Raw genomic sequence first — 19,509 nt, 5'->3', positions numbered from 1 at the left:
ACAGATTTTCTATTAGAATTGTTATATCTAAATTACCTTTTTGTCCCTTTTTCTAGAGAATAAAAGTTAATTTTATATTTACGTAATTGCCGTGCTAGCAATGCTTTTTTCTGATGATAACCTACGACATGCAGTATTAGGCACTTTTTTCTGTATTCTTTTCTTATTCACAGGGGCATCCAATTACTAGCAGTACTTTTTCAGCCCTCAAAAAAACAAGCTGATCAGTGGTCATTATACGGCTATCCAATTACAGCTTTTTTTTTTTTTAAAGCGGCCTAAAGAATAGTTTTAGGTCGATACCAAACGGGATCCAAGATGTTGCCAGACCCATGTGTTATCACAGAAAAAATGGGTTTCTCAGGGCTGGCTATCGGGGCTAATTGGATAGCTAACAGGGGATCCATTTGGTAATTAACTGTGGCTAATTGGATATCCCCCCTATGTATAGAAACCAGAAAAATATCAGTTAAATCAATATATATATATATATATATATATATATATATATATATATATATATATATATATATATATATATATATACCTTGTACAAATATTACTAGCATTACTTTTTCAGTCCCCCAAAAAACAAGCTGTCTTCACAGCTCCCTCTCTCCATAGCTAGCCAGTTTGAAACAGATCAGTGTCCCTGCAAAAATAGCTTTGAGTAACTTGGTCTGTCGAGTGGCCTCTAGCTTTCAGTGGCAGTAATTCACCTCATAGAGGTGAGGAGTATTTAACCAGGAAAATGGTCAAATGGACATATGACCTGGGAATTTGCCAGTATTCTAGACCTGAAAATTCCCAAGTAATATGTCTGAAAGTAGGACAAGTGGAGAATGTAATGCCCAGGAAGGCTCAGCCTTATGGGATCTGGTAGCATTGCAGATTTTCACTCCATTGAGGTGTACGGGAAAACTTGTGATGTCAGCATTACTATAACTAACAGCAACAATGGGAATTCAATTGTAATGTTCCATCCCCCCCCCCCCCCCCCCAGCATTTATTTTAATTTTTTTATCGATGTTCTAAGGCATGGGTCTTCAAACTGTGGCCCTCCAGATGTTGTGAAACTACAAATCCCAGCATGCCTTGCCACAGTTTTACTATAAGGGAGTGTTAAAACTGTGGCAAGGCATGCTGGGATTTGTAGTTTCACAACATCTGAAGGGCCACAGTTTGAAGACCCATGTTCTAAGGGATTATTATCTGGAGCTATCCACTGTACAGCTTTATCAAAGGCATTGCTACCGTGTTATTCCCATGTAATAAGAAGCTAAAATAACATAGCCTGTCCTGTCTAAAAAGGAAGTGGAAATTTAAAGTTGCAGGAGCTCTCTCTTACTTTCCGTTCTGCTTACTATAATTAAAAAAATGCTTGAATGATCTTAAAAACACATGATTCAACTGACAAGCACTAATTGCACTGTATCAGGCCAAGTGTAGATGAATGTTGTCAAAAACCACAAGTCAGACGAACTGACACCATGTTCCCATGTACAAACCAGTTTTTACTGGAGCCTTTCCAGCATCAAGAGAAAATCCTTCCCTGTATTTCTAATTCTGTCAAGCTTTTGTTTTAAATGAGACGCCTTTAAACAAGCACTGCCGACTTAATACATCAATCAGTTGAATAAAAAGAAAAAAAAAAAGCTGATAAATAACATTCAATAAATAGAAAATGAGCTGGTCTACAAGTATGGAAATGAAACATAACTTGCCATGATGTGTCTCTGGGGTAGGAGTGCATTGTGTTGGATGTTACGTACTGTAGATTGTTTCATATTCCGCTTCAAATAATGCCAATTATAAAAAGTCTGCCAAGAATGCCATAATGGATTTCTATAAATGGGATGTACAGCTGCCTGTAGACTCTGGGAATTACGTAGCCAGTTTAGTACATTCAGATTAAATTGGCTTAACATCTGTAGGTATGTGGGACTAATGTTGCTCTCTATTATGATTCCTTTCTGACCTTTTATCAGATATTACATTTATTGTCCAGATAATGTGGTTAAACTTTGACTGTTTGGACATGAGTATCGCGGCCACCGCCCCACCCTCATTATCAGTGGCCCAATTCTCCCCACCCCCCAGCACAGCCAATCATCAGCCAGCAACTATTGGCTATTCTTAGAGGGAATTAAGCATGATAAAAATGCCCGGTTTGCCAATCGCAACCATTTTCAATCTGGATTTTTATTCCTGATTCCTTGAGCTAGCAGTCAGGGAATTGGCACACTGCCATAATATATTTGTAATGTGTGGGGGTTATTAGTCAAACCGATCAGAGAACAAGCGCAATGCTATTTATTGATAGGCCAAGAGGCAGATGTCATGTGATGTCGGCTAACTGCCCTGAGCAGGCAACGACACTCCTGCATTCCCAGGTAAATGCCCAGCATTTTCATGGGGACACCCAGAAAATACTGGGTGTTCCCCCGATGCTGCCCCTCTGCCATGCATTGGACATGGGGCTGAATTCGGCCCGATACAAGCAGGTCTGCATTGGCCTCTCTATGTATAGCTGAACTGGTAAGTTCACTGTAACAGAACATCTGGGGGAGGGGGATAGGGTGGGAAAATGACTTCTCACTTAAGGCGGCATGAATGGACCAAGCATAGTAAAAACTTGTGAAAGCCAGTTTGTGAGCTGAACCAATATTCATGGTTTTCCCCTTTAACAATTCAACAGGACCTAGAGACTGGAGGCCAAACAGCCAGCCAAACAGCTCCTACCTGCCATGTCACAGACTTTGCTTGAAAAATGTCAGGCAGGAGCGGATTGATTTGTTATTTATCACTCTCCATTTTATCACTTTTGAAGCATGTTGCAGTGATGTTACTTGTTCTGAGTAAACTGGTCAAATAATATCAGGCCACAAGATGGCTGCTTCCATTCTACATCAGGGACAGTTGCCATGTAAAACATCAATGGTACTAGATGGCTGCATTTATAGCATTATCCTATCAATATATAATATTGCACATTATTACCCCCCACTACCCTGTTTACTGTTCTAAATATAACAATTCAAATTGGTGGAGAATGGGTTAGGTGATTAATGAGTGATTGGTGAGTGATTGTCTGAACACGGTAAGACGTCTGTTACGGACTGATCTTTATACGTGTGTCTTGGTAGCATAAAATCTTGCCTACACTCACATAGCCAGGAAATTCTGTATGCTCTTAATCCTTTAATTAACCTGTGTGTAATCTTTATTAACACTTACAGATTTACTGTAATGGATTCTGATGCAACTTCTTTCTATTAATGCACAAGCAGCTTTCATACACAAGTAGCTGATAGTGTACGTGTCAGTCTGGACGCCTTCATTTATATTGGGTTACACATACACTCTGCTCATACTTAGCTGTTCTAGCGCTTAAGTTGGGCTTCAAAACTATGGCTGCTCTGTGAGGAACATAATATATTATGCAGTCACTCGTATAATAATCAGGATGTATTTGTTAAGGCATCCATGTGTGTCCGTTTTATTTATTGGCATCATCTGTGAAAAAATGCTTAATGATGATGCATCATTTCTATGCACGCATATGTCACCCCATTAGTGCAACCATAGAAATATAGCATTAAGCCAAATGCAGCAATGCCCAGATTTTAAAACCCCCAAAATACTACCTGCACTTCTAACATCACCTTTGTAAAATAACCTACCCTGTGCCATACCCACCAGAGGGGTTACTGATCACTACCAGGGGAATAATTTCCATGCGCATGGCATGTATTAACAATTACGAGAAGGCTTAGGGGCAGCCCAGCATGTCCGTATTTGCTGGGCACACCTCAAGAGTAATGACAATGTGCCTTCTCCTCCCACCCTAGCTAGCCACACCCTCTTTTCGAATGCACGAGTTACAGACTTTTGTCTGCACCTTCGCACCCTGCCCGAAATCAAACAGGAACATAAATGACGGACATGTACCCTAGGTTTACAGTTCAATTGTGAGCTATATCTGTTCTCCGTAGAACATTTTGCCAGAAAAAGTAGCTGGTGGGGCAGCGTAACTGCGTAACTGACCGGGCAAAAGATATTGGCCACATCTTAAATGACGTCTGTTCTCTCAAGTTACCCTCTAGGTGAGATGTACTAAGCTTAAAAAAGTGATAACATGAAGCATGTTGTAATCCTGAGCCAGATAAACTAAGCCATGGTAAGCGATAAAATGTACAGGGATAAACCACCAACCAACAAGCTGCTAATTGTCATTTTTCGATCGTAGCCTGTAATATGGCACTAAGGAGCGGATTAGCTGGCACATCACTTCTGAAGGGTTATTACATCTGGCCCTCTGTGCAGTCTAGTGCCTTGCTGGGTTTTGCCAGAACCAATAGCAGACTAGGCTGATCTGGAAACGCATATATTGTAAGGTGTTCTACAAGAAAGGTGATATTGAGGGTAGGACTAAATTTAAAAAAATGCTGGTTGAGTCCTTTATTGTCAATAAGCACTTACTTCATGTATGCAGATATCAGACTGTAGCCCATAGTGCTATGTTAACCTAGGTCCATTTAAAAAATATCTATTTGTATAGACCCTTAAACTTGTGAAGGTGTGTAATTATTGTGCGGAACCCACAGTACGTTGTCAGATTGTATAGAAGGGCCACTTAAGGCCATCGTCCTATCTTGACAACTAAATGTTATCATTTCTAACTTGGGATTTCCATTAAGAGGGTTCCAACATTGTAAAACAGTAATGTTCTGTAAATAGACCCTTCTCTGATACCTTTGTTGAGTGCATAAAGACAAAATAACTGAACAATCGCCAAAAACAATGAAAAAGAAGAAAAATTGATCGATCCCCTGTAACTTCATATTTTACAGCATTTTTGAAATGCAAATGATCTTATAACCAAATTCTGTAAATACCTAATGTTTGTAGTTAGTTTTATGCAAACAGATCTGTGTAGCGTAGTCTTAACTGCACCTGATTATCCTCAGAAAGAAAGAAGTTAGCCCATAACTGTCATTTTTTAAACACAGCCTGTAACATAGCAGTTAGGAGGGGACTCATACCTTATCTCTTCCATTTTATCACTCTCTAAGGCTTTGCAGATATTCTCCTATGTCCCTTGCCATTAGTTTAGCAAGGACCCTAAATTCCATCGTCCTATCGCTGTTGGAGCCTGTTCTCTTACACAAATATGATAGAATATTTTAAACTCTGATTTTGCTTTCGTTACTCTTGTAGTGATTTATGCATTGTTGAATAGCTTTTTATTTCTAGATTTAAAGTTCATAGCCCATAAAAAGAAAATTCCTGTGTATATCAAATATTTTGACAGTATAAGAAACAAGTCCCTCTGTATGTGAACCGCTACACTTACATTTCGTAAGTTACAAAACTGTTAAATTCTAGTTGGGTAGCAAGCCCTTTTGGATGCCCACCTTTACCCAGCACGACCAGAGGCATGTATGTAGCCTGTCAAAATCTGGCTAGGGACCTCTACACCAAGGCTTCACCATGCAGGGATCTCAAATATGACCGCTTCAATGTTGGGAGGTATGATTATTTGCAGTCTGATAAAAGGGGTGGAGCCAATAACTCAGTGTCTACTTTGCCTATTTGGTAATCCGGCACTGCTGCCACTTCTTGCGTGTTCATCTGTGAGAAAATTTGCTGTAAATGTGCAGACAACCTCTTTGACTCTCTATGTATGTCATACTTCTTGGTGTAATCACACTTGCTGCACTGTGTTTTAATTGCGCACTTTATGTTGGTACTCCCTTTTTGTCTCTATGTATGAAAACTCATATGCATTGTATGCATTGTTTATGAGGGGGGCGGGGTTATAGATGCGTTATGTACACCTTCTGCCCGGAAGTGCAGAGCAAGGGTGGAGGTTAGACTCTTTCACATAGACAAACTTTGAAGGCCTTTTTCACATGCATAGAAGAGTTATAATTTTGCGAGGTTCCAATTAGCCCACCAGTATATTTTTGGATGATGGAAGAAACCCAGAGTACCCAGTGAAAGCCCACGCAACCACGGGGAGACTATACAAACTCCTAACAAACAGTCATGTCCGTGGTAACCTAACACCTCAGTGCTGTGAATCAGTCATGCTAACCATTACACTAATTGTGCTGCCGTACGTGCATGTCTGTTAGAAAATTTATATTTGCACATTATAGGGCAGGTGTGAATACAGAATGATACTGATGGATTGTCACACATTGATGCCGAGATGGGTACGGATATATGCAATTTTTGCATTCGCTGTTATTAGCTACAGGATATGCAGCAATATTGTCACTAACTGTGCATTATTCCTACGCCACCCCTGTTCGCCCCACATTGCTGGCTACTAATTCACCAACATATGTGATTAGTAACGCAAAGATGGACGCAAAGTCCAGTGATGGCCCGGCTGTGGTGCATGCTGGGAGGGATCCTATTAATGTGTATCTTTGTGCTGTGAACATTTTACAGACGACCTGATTTTTACAGTTTGGGACAAAAGAAACAATTACCACCTTTATTTTCTATGTGTAAAGGCATTTTATTTATATAGGCTCTGTGTATCGGAGAACTACAACCTGGTGATGTTTCTTGGCAATGATAGTAAAGGTTACCTTTTCATTAAAACCCATTTGAAAGGTTGGCTGACTTGTAAGAGTCCGAGAATTTATTCCGTTTTACCTGTTTGCTAAATGTAAGCTTACCTGCTTGCCACATCTATTTTCACAGTATATCAAATAATCTGTAGGGTGTAGTAGAAATCCTGGTGATCTCTGCCGAGCTGGCAGTAATTGGAGCTTAACAGGATGTCCGTTTAGACAGGAAGCAAATAGTCAACTGTTGTCAATAGTCTGCCTTCAGGTCTGTGTCTTCTAATCCTCCCACAACACAGTAGATGAAAGAACTCCGAAGTGTAGTGAAAGAAAACATCTCACAGTTCAGAGGGAAAAGTCATTGCCCGAAACACAATCACTGACACAGTGGAGTTCTCCTTCACAGTGGCTGACAACAGCTTGTTCCTTAATGGGTGGTGCAGTCCTGATGATTTCTTTTAATTTTCTATCAATTCTTTGATTGCAAATTTGATGTCTTATGGCTCATTGTAGAAAAAAAAAAAAAACTCAGAGTTGGAACAGAAACTATTATCTTTGGATATTGGCGCTAAAAACGTATATATTTACGTGCTCATTAATGAGGGTATTGGTGTACAGTAGTATGTGAAAGGATGATGTGAATTCAGATTGGAATTCATAAAAGGTTAGAGCTATCAACTGGTGTGTGTGTGTGTGTGTGTGTGTGTGTGTGTGTGTGTGTGTGTGTGTGTGTGTGTGTGTGTGTGTGTGTGTGTGTGTGTGTGTGTGTGTGTGTGTGTGTGTGTGTGTGTGTGTGTGTGTGTGTGCGCGCGCGCATGCATGCATGCACACACACAGTAGAAAAATTTAAACATGCTTGGGATAGGCATATGAATATCCTTATAAAGAAATAAGGGTTGAGATTACCTGAAGGCTAAAAAAAGGCAGACTAGATGGGCCAAATGGTTCTTATCTGCCGTCAAATTCTATGTTTCTCTGCGATTTTCACACCTTTTTAATAAAGTTATGAAAAGTGCATTAAAAAAATGGATACAAATTATTATTATTATTAATATATATATATTACGACGGGTTATACCCGAAACGCGTTGACATAACGCTGAATTAAAATTCATGTTATTCACAAGCCCCGGAGTGACGCTCTCCTTCATTGTTTATATATATATATATATATATATATATATATATATATATATATATATATATATATATATATATATATATATATATATACACACATACAAGCAAGAAATAGGCGGCACTCCGAGGACTACTTAAAATAGTTTTGTATTAGGTCAGGACACCTAATACAAAAGTATTTTAAGAAGTCCTCACATATATATATATATATATATTTTTTTTTTTTTAATCTGTGACTGGGCAAGCGCGATCTAATCTAGGCCATGTATCACACACTTCATATGAGCATTGAGGATAAATCCATAAAATATTACACCAAGCAGGATCTTTAATGCTATTAAAGCAGTCAGGGTGACACTATGTAGTTCTGGTCCTGTCTGCCAGTACCACAGGTGTAGGGGAGGCAGGTCCTGCGGTATGGTGGAATTTGGATCCCAATGCGTTTCAAGTTCTAGGATTTCACTAATCTATTTATTTATTTATTTTAATACAATTTGATTGCAGAATTTTCTTTTTCACACTTGGTACCATCATTACACGGGAACACTAAAACTCCATTTTAAGGGAATATCATTGCATGTATTGTAGAGAAAAAAGTTTGCAAGTCACTAGCAATGGTAGTTTCCAGTAATGCACTGCAAATATATTTCACCAATAAAAAATGGTGAGGGCACTCGGTACATCAGTGCCTAAAAAAAAAAAATCATTTTGTCAGTCCGATTACCCGCAAAAACATCATGGATGGCCTCACTTTACGGCGGCCTGAACTCGCACAAAAGCGCTCATTGTCCCATCGAGCTGTGAGCAAAACTGCACTTATGTGCAAGATGCATTGTGGTTGCCAGCATTTCAACACCATAACAGCTTGCACCTTTTTGTGAATGGAGCAATTTTGAGGAGTAATAGGGTTCAATTTATCAAAAGCGGCTATTTTTAAAGTTTCACATAAATGAAAAAGCAAAGGGGGAAAAAAAGGGGACAAAGGTAAACTGACATTTTGGGGGAAATTTGTAAAAAAAAGGTGTATTTGTATCAAGAAATACACTTTTTTTTTTACATTTACTATCCCGAAAATACGGCAATTCGTATTCGCATTGATAGCACATCAATACGACTACGAATTGCTGTATTTTCAGGATAGTTAATGTAAAAAAAAGTGTATTTCTGGATACAAATACACCTATTTTTTTACAAATTTCCTTTAGTAAATTTCCCCCTTTGTATCCGTAAACAGGGCTTACACCAATTTCCTTGAAAAACTAGATAATACGTGCCAATCTCCAAAACTAGTATGAAATAAAGTCCATCATTGGTGTAATGGATTAAGTAATCATATGGCGTTTTTTTTTTTTTTTTACATCATTTACTAAAATCGTCACTGCTCGGCTCCCTTTTTTCATAGAAAAACACAACTAAACCTTCCTCGACAAATGCTCTATGAAATTGTAAAAAGCAGATGAGACACAGACCAACTCCTACTGGAGACTTTATTTCATACTATGCTTATCCTTTGTCATTTCTGCAGTGCTGGGCCTCCCTTCTGCATATGGTGTAGCTTTTTAATAATAATGTTATTTTGAGTTGTAGCAGTTCCAGGGTTTTATGCTTTCTTTCAAGGTCACTCCGTAATAGTACTCCGTAGTAAGTAACAATAGAAGCCTGATTTTAGTCAGACCTCTTTCGCTGTGTACATACAAGTGAAACAATTACTGGCTCCGTGTTTGAGAGAGAAAATATGACCTGTTAGTGGTTGTTGAAGCGAGTTAATCTAGAACATAATCATTTATCACTCAAGCACTATAGGCTCTTTGTCTTTTTTTTGGAGAGTGTAAATTATTTCCCTGATCATTATGATTTCGTTTTATACAGTAACCTTGATTGATTGGACCTAAGGATTGGCACACTGGGGAACTCCTCTTGTTCTATAAATCACGCCTCCTATTTCCAAGGATCTTTTTACTAGATGACCTTGTAATAGTCATACTTGCAGCAAGTGTAAGCCATGCTAGAGACTGTCAATATTGTTTCTTGTCAAGATTAATGCGTTGGGTATATAACGTCGTTCATCTAAATGTTTATGAAAGTATGCGAGAAAATGAAAATTGTATTTACCCTGGGTCTATATGACTTTTGGCTGTGCTACTCTGTGCACTTATTTAGTAGTAATGCTCATTTTGTTGTAAAATACAGCAACTGTAGACTACAGATTATGACTCACACTGTCCACTCGCATATTAGAAAATAAACCCATCAGTTGTTTAGAATCGGTGATCCCAGGCCCAAAGCACAGGGAAATTCCGTGTTTAGCATCACTGTCTCTCAGAGCTGTGGCTATGTGTTCGGTTCTGACCAGGGTTTCCCATTTAAGGAATTATTCTGGGTACACACTGAACCAGTGGTTCCTAAACATTTTTTTTTTAATTATGACACCCCTGAGTATCAGAAATTCCTCTGTCATCCATGACACTGCAGTCATCTATATTGGGAATAGAGTTGGTCGACTGGAGGAGTCCGTACTTTAAGATTTTTAGTGTGGCTGGCCCCACCCAGACCCCAGTCTTAGAAAAAGTGCCCAGAGGAGTTGGATCCCTGGGCTTGGGGGACTAGTTTTTTTATTATTTTTCTGTCTTTTACAAGTGAGGACAGGCATGCGATGGGACATCTTTGGGAGGATCAGGTCACCACTGCATGCAGTATGCCTCTTGTACGCAACCACCGGTGCATCCTTATCGGGGATCTCGCCATCAAGACCCAAAACAGGCTAAGACCATGGCATGATGGGCTCCCGGGCCACTTTGGGGATCCCATAGTGGGTGATCAATCTGCAAGGACAATTGGGTTCTCAGTGTTGTGTCTATGGGGTACAGTCTAGAATTTGCATACCCTCCCCCAAAACTGATCAAAAGGGAGTCCGTCTCTGTAATCCTCATAGCGCCCGATTGGCCACGAAGGGTTTCAACTTCTTCTGGTAGACGAGCCTTGGCGTCTGCCGCTATGGCCTGATCTTCTTTAACAGGGGCCATTCGTTTACCCAGACATACCCCATCTGCGTTTAACGACATGGCTGTTAAGGCCAATTTGATAAAAAGTCGGAGTATTCCAGCTTCAGTTATTCCAACTATGATTAAAGCGAGAAAGGAAGTCACGAAAATTCACTACATTGCATCTGGACGGCTTCTATTGCATGGTATGAGTCTCCTCATTTCCCTAGGGCCGTGTTCAGCTTGTCATGGCTACTTAGTTTCCTACAAGCTGTTTTGTCTTCTGGATTACACTTAAGATCTCTCAAAGTACAAGTTTTGGCTTTATCTGTGTTTTTTCATCGCCGTCTGGAGCTCATCCCGGAGGTTCAGACCTTTCTTAAGGGTGTCCTTCAGCTTTAACCTCCATTTGTTAGGCCTATGAACCATGGGATTTTTCATTGGTTTTGTCTTTTTTGCAATCACCGATTTTTGAGCCTTTAAACACTGTAGATCTAAAGTTTTTAACCTGGAAAATGTCATGTTATTGGCATTGGCTTCTGCGCGTCGAGTATCTTATCTAAATGCACTCTTCTGTAGGGCTCCATATTTGATTTTGATTCCGATAGGGCAGAGTTACATGCTCTCCCGGATTATTTGCCAAAGGTGATGTCTTGATTTTATATCAATCAGCCCATAGGGGTTCCGGTGCTAACAGGAGACTCTGCTTCCTTGAACATAGTGCGTTCATTTAAAATCAAGGTTTCTCGAGCCTCCTCAATTCGGAAGTCTGATCGTTTTTGTCCTTTATGGTGCAGTCAAAAGAGGCTAGCCAGCCTCTAAGCAAACTTTGTCCTGTTGGATTTGCCTCACCATTCGGGAGGGCCTACCACCATTCGTCTCAGCTTGTTCCGTCTACTTTCTCGGCCCATTCCAGTCGCTCAGTCAGTTCGTCCTCAACGACTAGAGGGGTTCCCATTTCTCAAGTATGTAGAGCAGCCACTTGGACTGGCCTATTTAAAACTCTATAAATTCAATACTTTTGCCAGATCCACTTCTGGATTTGGCAGGGCGGTTTTACATGATTCTCAGTGCTCTCCCTCCCATCGGGATGGCTTTGGGAACTCCCCAATGTAGATGACTGCATTGTCCCCTGCTGGATGATGGAGAAAATAGAAATTTGGTACTTCCCTTTCTCTGAATCTACAGGGGGCACTGCATGCCCTCCCTGGGCTGTTCATTCTGTTTCAAGCACTAAATTTAGGCTTGTATGTGTGGCTGTGTCCATTTATGGCTTTCTACTGGTTTTATCCTTTGTTCTACTCCTCCCCTTTACCTTGGAGATACCCTGGTCTCCTCTCCTCTGGGACACCATTTTTCTAAGACTGGGGTCTGGGTAGGCATAGAGGGGGAGGAGCCAGTCACACTAAATTTCTTAAAGTGCAGTCCTCCGGCTCTATCCCCACTGTAGACGACTGCAATGTCCCCCTGTGGATTCAGGAACGACTGAAGTACCAAATTCCTGTTTTTTCATGGCACCCTTAGGGCAAAAGTTTCTCCTCTGGGAACAGGGCTGAAATCTGCCTACAGCCGCCATGTCAGTCAGTAGCGAATGACTGCCGGCAGAATTAACTTTAGTAAAAGTTTGAGTCGGGCCCCTGGAGAATCCCCCGGTTCCCCAACGGGCCAGTACGAGCCTGAATTTGCCTATTAAATTTTTCATAAATAATTTGGTTTGGTAGTGGACCACCAATCCAGGGCACCCCTGCAAGTTTCCCAGGGTGACACGGAACACAGTTTTGGAACCTGTGCACTGGGAGATTCCCAGCAGCGCTGATATTGGGAACGATATACTGCATATACACGCTGACTGATAACGCTATTGATATCTGCCCATGATGTCACCTGCCCCCCCCACACACACACACACACACTGTACATGCATTGTTGACTAGATAGTCAAGAATGCGCACCATGTGCAGACGACAATGACGGATTGTTAACGAAGGATGTGAGCGTTCAATGCTAGTGACATGATATTGTTACCGATATATTAGCGTACATGCATTGTTGACTAGATAGTAGAGATTGAGCTGCCTGTACAGACAATGGGGGAGCAAGCATCAGTAATGACGTTTAATGTACACACTAGACGATTTTCACTATATATCGTTAATGATCTATATCCGCCAGCGTACAGTTCTAATGAGGCAGAACTAATTAAGTATTATGTTTTCTCAGAATATTGTGGACACCTATTTATAGAGGATTATACTTGACTCCATAGTGTTTCAAAGGTAGTTGTTTCTTGAACTCATCTTATATACCATTATAACCCTTTTTTATTGTTATTGGACCAAGACATACCTCCCTACATTACATATAGCCTTTTATCCCTCCCTTCTTCCCCTCCTCTCCTTACTGCATATTTTGCCTGATGAGCAGCGTGGAGACTGATCCTCATGTAAAAGCTATTGACCTCTAGGAAGAGAAGTGGAAACAGTGTACACAGACGATGATGGTGCAAGGGTGGGGAAAACATCCCTGTGTGTCATCCTCTTTTGTAACGTTCCTGTGCACATTTTGCCTGCCCTTGTACACAGTATCTAAACTTTCATTTTGCACTGGTCCTGCAATAATGTACAGTAACATGGAAACACTTAAGACTGGGCTAATGCTTTTCCCAGGGATATAATGTATAATGTTCTGTGTGAATTTATTACGCGGAACAGTATTATTATTATTGATCCTTTTTTTTTTTTATTATGGTTTTATTGTGGTCCTTCATACTTTCCCCCCCGATTTTGTCTTTGTGTGTGTGTGTGTGTGTGTGTGTGTGTGTGTGTGTGTGTGTGTGTGCGCATTTGCTTGTTGAACAGCTTTCTTGTGAGGAATAAATGAAAATTAAGAGGGATTCCTGTACTCATTTTCTTGTGTTTTTTTTTTCCCCCGACAGAGAGAACTTGATACAACAGCGACAGTATTGGCAAACAGACAAGATGAAAGTGAACAGTCCCGAAAAAAACTTATTGATCAAAGTCGAGAATTCAAGAAAAACACTCCTGAGGTGAGCAACGAAATAAATATTTCCTGTTTTACATGCTGCAAATACATGACGGCAACTGAAGAACCTCTCAATCTAATGCACAAATTATATTCTATAAAATATGCTGCTAAAAGGCATTATATAAACTTGTTCGCTTCAGGGGCTTATCAGAGCAAAAAATATTTGATTGCAGGCTTCGATCATCAGGGAGACACGAATACCCGGTGCGCAGTCAACTTCCTCCCAGTAAGGAACATTGCCGTGTAGCAAATTGAATAGATGAATTGAAAGCATTAGATTGCAGCAAAATATTCACAGTATTATTAAAATAATGTAATTTTGCTTTCGTTACCTCCAATAGCTGAAGGGAGGGGGGTAACTTGGCTCGCTTGCTGATTCTAGCATTGCTAATTGTGCCCAAAGCTCTTCAGGAAAATTGAGCATAGTGCTGGCATAGTGGCATCAGGCCATTTGGGTACATAATGGGAAAAGTCCTACCCCTTGTGGATCAGAACAGTAATGGTAAAGCTTTGTCTAGGTAAGTCGGGTGTTCGTGCATTGACCCAGATCATACTGCTATTCATGGGAGTAGAAGTTACGTTTTTTTTTTATTATTAAATGGTTGGCTGTTTATCACTCTCAACTGTATCACGTTTTGAAGTTTGATACATCTGCCCTCTATGTCTTTTGGAAGTAGGCTTAATACCTGTGTCACATTTAAAGTTAACGGACTGCCCACATACAGTGGATGAAACCATTTTGTGTGTGCAAACATTTTCTATCTGAACAAAGGGACTTTGGGAGTGTAAGCAGATCCATGGGATGGCATGACGTCACATGGTAGTCGTTCAGTGCTCCTCTAAGATAATTATGGCCAGGATATCTTTATGGGGTGCCTTGGGACCTGCAGTGCCTAGGTTGCCTTGTGGAAAATCCGTTTTGGGTCTGTCTCTTTTTTGTTAGGGGCACCTGGTAATGGGTAACGTTATTACAGGAGAGGAGAGACAGATGACTGAGAAAAAAATAAAATAAAAAATATATTATAGATAGATATATAGATAGATATGTACCTTTCAAACTACCCCATGGCTGTGTTTTCTGCCTACTCAGATAATTGGAAATCGCAGAGCCATAAGTGTGCTGGCAGGGAACAGGTTAATATAATTAGCACCCTGGAGACACACATGCATTTTGCCCTTGGATGCACAAACTGTTTTTAGCATCAACAGCTGGTTTCATGTTTGCACTGTTAAACCGAATATTTTCTTGGTGGATTGCCTCTGAGCAATTTCCAAGTAATCGTTTCTCATGCATGTGAAAAGTACCATCCTTTAAGAAGGGAAGATAGGATAAATCTATATATCTGTGTGTAGTATGCAAAGCTTCAGGGAGTATAATAACATCGGCTGAATAACGGGGCACCTTTTTTTTAGATAAGAAAAAATACAATACAGAGATTTTGACACCGGGTATCTACACAGAGAAAAGGGCTGTCGGGAAGGAGTAATCAGATTTGTGTACAAGGTGGACCCTTAAGCTGGGTACACATCTATACAATCCCTATTTCTGGCAACCGTTCGTCCGACCGTACTCCCGTCGGACCGTCCACAAACAACAGCTGACACGCGCGTAAACACCTGTACAATTTTACTTGCGACGTCTGATGTACTCCCGTCCAAACAGTCGCAAGAAAAAGATTGTACCACCGTACACACTGTCTCGATTTGGGCTATTGACACGTCACATGTGACCAAAATTATCATAATGGGCTGGGTTAGGGCATAATTATAGCTGTCACCCTTTTACCTATTAAAATAAAAAATCGGCGTGGGGTCCCCCCACAGCCGTAACCAGCACCAGGCTGAAAGAGCGGGGCTGGTATTAAAAAATCAGGAAACCCGACAAATAGGGCTTCGCTGATTTTTTAAAACCAGGCTCCAGGTCCGGGGCTGGTTCCCAGAATACAGGGGGACAAAATGACCAGGGGTCCCCCGTATTTTAAGAACCAGCCCCAGGCCAAACCAGCCAGCAGGGTAATGCCACAGCCGAGGAACACTTATTATATAAGGTCCCTCGGCCAAAGCATTCAGCCCTCTGACTGGTCAGCCTGGCCAGGGGTCCTGGGGGAGTGGGGACCCCCCCAATAAAGGGGTCCCCCCCCCTCCAGGACTTACCTGACCAGGCTGAAGCCTGGTGCTGTCCCCGGTGGCCCTGTGCGGTGGCCACCGGGCTTATCATTGTGTAAATAAAATAGAATAAAAACTATTGTTTTTTCCTGTGGAACTATGAGTCCCAGCAAGCCTCCCCCGCATGCTGGGACTTGGAGAACCATAAGTCCCAGCATGCGGGGCATTAAAGGGCCCGCTGGGTCTTGTAGTTCCACAGTAAAAAAAATAGTTAAATAAATACACACTGACACTAGAAAAATATAAGTTTAATACATCCATTACACAAACACACTGATACTTACCTATCTTGATCCCGTAGGTAGGTCCCAGGGTCCGGTGGCTTGGTTCCGGGGCTGGTCCGGGTCCGGGGCTCCAGGGCTGAAGAGTCCGGGGTCCTGGATCCGTAGTAATCCAAAGGGGTACCTGGGGAAGCAAATCCTACTCACCTGCTCCTGTGGTGTCCACCCCGGCATCTTCTCTGCAAGTAGCGCTGCTCCCGGCTGCAGTGGTACCCGCTCAGCCTCCGCTATACACTAGAGAAGCTGAGATCCTTCTTCCTCTGCGTCTCTGCTCAAAATGATTTCTGGCCAATCCGGAGCCGACTTTCTCGGCTCCTGATTTTTAAATAAAGGACCCCCACCTTTATTGGGGGGGGGGTCCCCACTCCCCCAGGACCCCTGGCCAGGCTGACTGGTCAGAGGGCTGAATGCTTTGGCCGCGGGACCTTATATAATAAGTGTCCCCCGGCTGTGGCATTACCCTGCTGGCTGGTTTGGCCTGGGGCTGGTTCTTAAAATACGGGGGACCCCATGTCATTTTGTCCCCGTATTTTGGGAACCAGCCCCGGACCTGGAGCCTGGGGCTGGTTTTTAAAAATCAGCGAAGCCCTATTTGTCGGGTTTCCTGATTTTTATTTTTTTTTATACCAGCCCCGGCTCTTTCAGCCTGGTGCTGGTTACGGCTGTGGGGGGGACCCCACGCCGGTTTTTTTTTTTTTTTTAGTCAGCCTGCCAGAGATGCTGCAGCTATGGAACGCCCACATGGGCGTTCCAGCTTTGGCAGTATAGTCACAAGGACAGCAGCATATCGATCGAACGTGCGTACACACTGCACTTTTGTACCGATTTGAGGCCGTCCTGTCGGATGAAAATGAAACAGCAAAGAACCGTCGACCGACCGAGTGTGGACGGTCAAGACAGTTTTTTGCCGTTTATCGCTCATACGGGACAGCGTACACACATATACAATTGAACGGCTGTCCGACCCAGAATGAAAGAACGGCCCGCCAATTGTATATATGTGTACTCAGCTTTAGATTAGATGCTGTACAATATAAAGTCCTCAAAAGCAATTTCCTGTTAATCATTAAGAGAGACAAACATGTTCTTGGACTTGCCATCATAACAGCAGAATTTACGGCATTAAAATAAATATATAAATACCATATTGTTCAAATAGATCATTTAATGTTGGCATCAATTGTAGGTATGAAAGACATCATTATGAGGAATATAACAAATATTCGCTCCCCATGAACAAATATATATATTTACTCTATAGGCATGCCGCACACACGCCACCTGTCTGCGCATCCAGGCATGTGGACGTTTATTATTATGGTCATTTCTCTAGGATGCCAAAATGTTGACTATACTCCAACAAAATGTCTGTTGAAAAATTTGGATTAAGAACGCAGAGCTTGAGACCATATGATTTTGGCTGTAAACCCCAAGTAGCATGAAATACCTCCCCCCAGATCCTTCCCAGTTTCATGATTTCTCTTCCACCAACATTTAATTACATGCTGCGCTTATTAGCTCAATTACGGTGAACTGATTTCCACTTGCACCTCTGCGGGTTTTGGGCAGAAATACGGTTTCGATCTATACAGTATAAGCTATAAAGTCGTCAATGGCTGCTTCAGAGGGTAATTAAATTGATTCTACAATGCAGTGGGTTTCAACTCACGGTACACTGAACAAAATTTAAAAATTGCCAAGTTACACCTAAAATTGCCAAGTTACACCATCAGTATGGTACAGGGAAAGAACAAACGCATTGTCACTCGAAGGGGATAAAAACAAACCCATTGGCCATCACATGAATAAAAATATCACATTGACAAAAACTGTAATAGAATAAAATAAAATAAACTAATACAATACTACATTTAAAACAAATACAGTAGCAGAAGAATGCAACAGATGTAATAAAAAATTAGACATTTATTTTCTGAGACTGTTTCATTCTTTAATTCTATTCGGCCTCTTAAGAAAAAAACAAAAACAAGCTTTTCCCTTATTTTATTTTTTTAAATCCAATCTCATAAAATGACTAAGAATTTTTTTCTTTAATATTTGAATATATTAATGACCAATTCTCCTCAGTCCTTGCTACTTGGACATCAAGTTTTCTTAGATTTAAAAAAAGAAATTGAAGTTTGATGTATTTTAGATTTTGAAATAAGGCGTACAATCAATGTTGCCATGTTCAATGTGTACGTAACATGTCATAACTAGAGAAAACATTTTGCTGTAAATTCCACTGGCTTAGGAAATGTGGATTATCTCAGTTACACCACAATCAGTCTTGGACAGAAAATATTGTAATAAAATCGTTTGCCAAACTAGTTGTTTAAATGTGTAGGATTTCCTGTGAAAATTAATGTATTTAATAAAATTTAAAAAATGATTAAGTCTAAAATGCTACTATCCGACCTATAGCCAGTGAATCATTTCTGAAACAGTTTTATGCTTAGAAAAATATTATTTTTGATGCTAATGTGTTTGTGTTTTAAGCACAATTGAACCCCCCCCCCTCCCTAAATAAATAAATAAATTAGGGTGTACTGAATGATCTTACTGTTCTTGCATTTACTAAATTTACTTTTAATCAATAAACTGGAATTTTTTTTTTTTTAATTTTTTTACATAGCATACTTAGCTGGGGATTTTATTTCCAATATTGATGCGATGTGCCATTCTTGAAAAACACATGGCATCATGTACCCATCCCAAATTTACTTGTGCACCCCATAGAGGTATGAAAACCTTGAGATTTCAGTGCAAATGTAATTGCCCGATATGGGCACAGTCTGCCATCATGGCAATGTCTGGCGGGATTGTGTGCTGAACTGAACCTTGGCTTTATAGTTTGGCTGCAACAGGTCATACCTTCAGTAGGTCAAAACGCCAACGCAATATGCTGGTTTAGAGGACTTGTTTGCATACGTCCCAGTTTTTGGAAATTTAGAAGTTGTTGGTGTGTGGTTATTTTCCTTTGAAGCAATAATGGGCTCACTTTTTGTGTTTTGCAAGAGAGCTTTTTAAGTTGTTGTTATATTTTTCTAATCATTTAGTTGTCTGTATATTGTTCTCCATTATTCTCCCAATAAATGAGGGCCTGAAAATAAAGGGAATGGGGGCCTCTATTCATGTAAGAGCTTGAATAAATCAATCTAATCAGAATTTGTATTTTATACTTTGCATGAATTTTATGTCTTGTCACATGTTACTGAGCTCCTTATAAGCCAGGGCTGGGCAACACCGGCCCTCCAGATGTTAGTGAACTACACATCCCAGGATGCTTTGCATTAGTTTTGCTATGTGGCC

At 40.8% G+C, this 19,509-nt stretch overlaps 1 protein-coding gene across 5 annotated transcripts in view; it reads left to right on the top strand.

The window, feature by feature from the left end:
• The window catches only part of CUX1 (cut like homeobox 1), a 320,620-nt gene that overhangs the window by 35,168 nt on the left and 265,943 nt on the right, over positions 1-19,509 (top strand). For all 5 annotated transcript variants that reach the window (XM_083172201.1, XM_083172198.1, XM_083172199.1 and 2 more), the window contains exon 2: positions 13,641-13,751. In XM_083172201.1, the coding sequence (XP_083028327.1) occupies positions 13,641-13,751 (111 nt within the window). The remainder of the gene's footprint in view (positions 1-13,640; positions 13,752-19,509) is intronic.

This window comes from Crinia signifera, chromosome 2 (genome assembly GCF_055691185.1).
Source record: "Crinia signifera chromosome 2, ASM5569118v1, whole genome shotgun sequence".
NCBI lineage: Eukaryota > Metazoa > Chordata > Amphibia > Anura > Myobatrachidae > Crinia > Crinia signifera.
The sequence above is the reverse complement of the archived record's forward strand: the minus strand, read 5'-3'. Positions and strand labels throughout refer to the sequence as shown.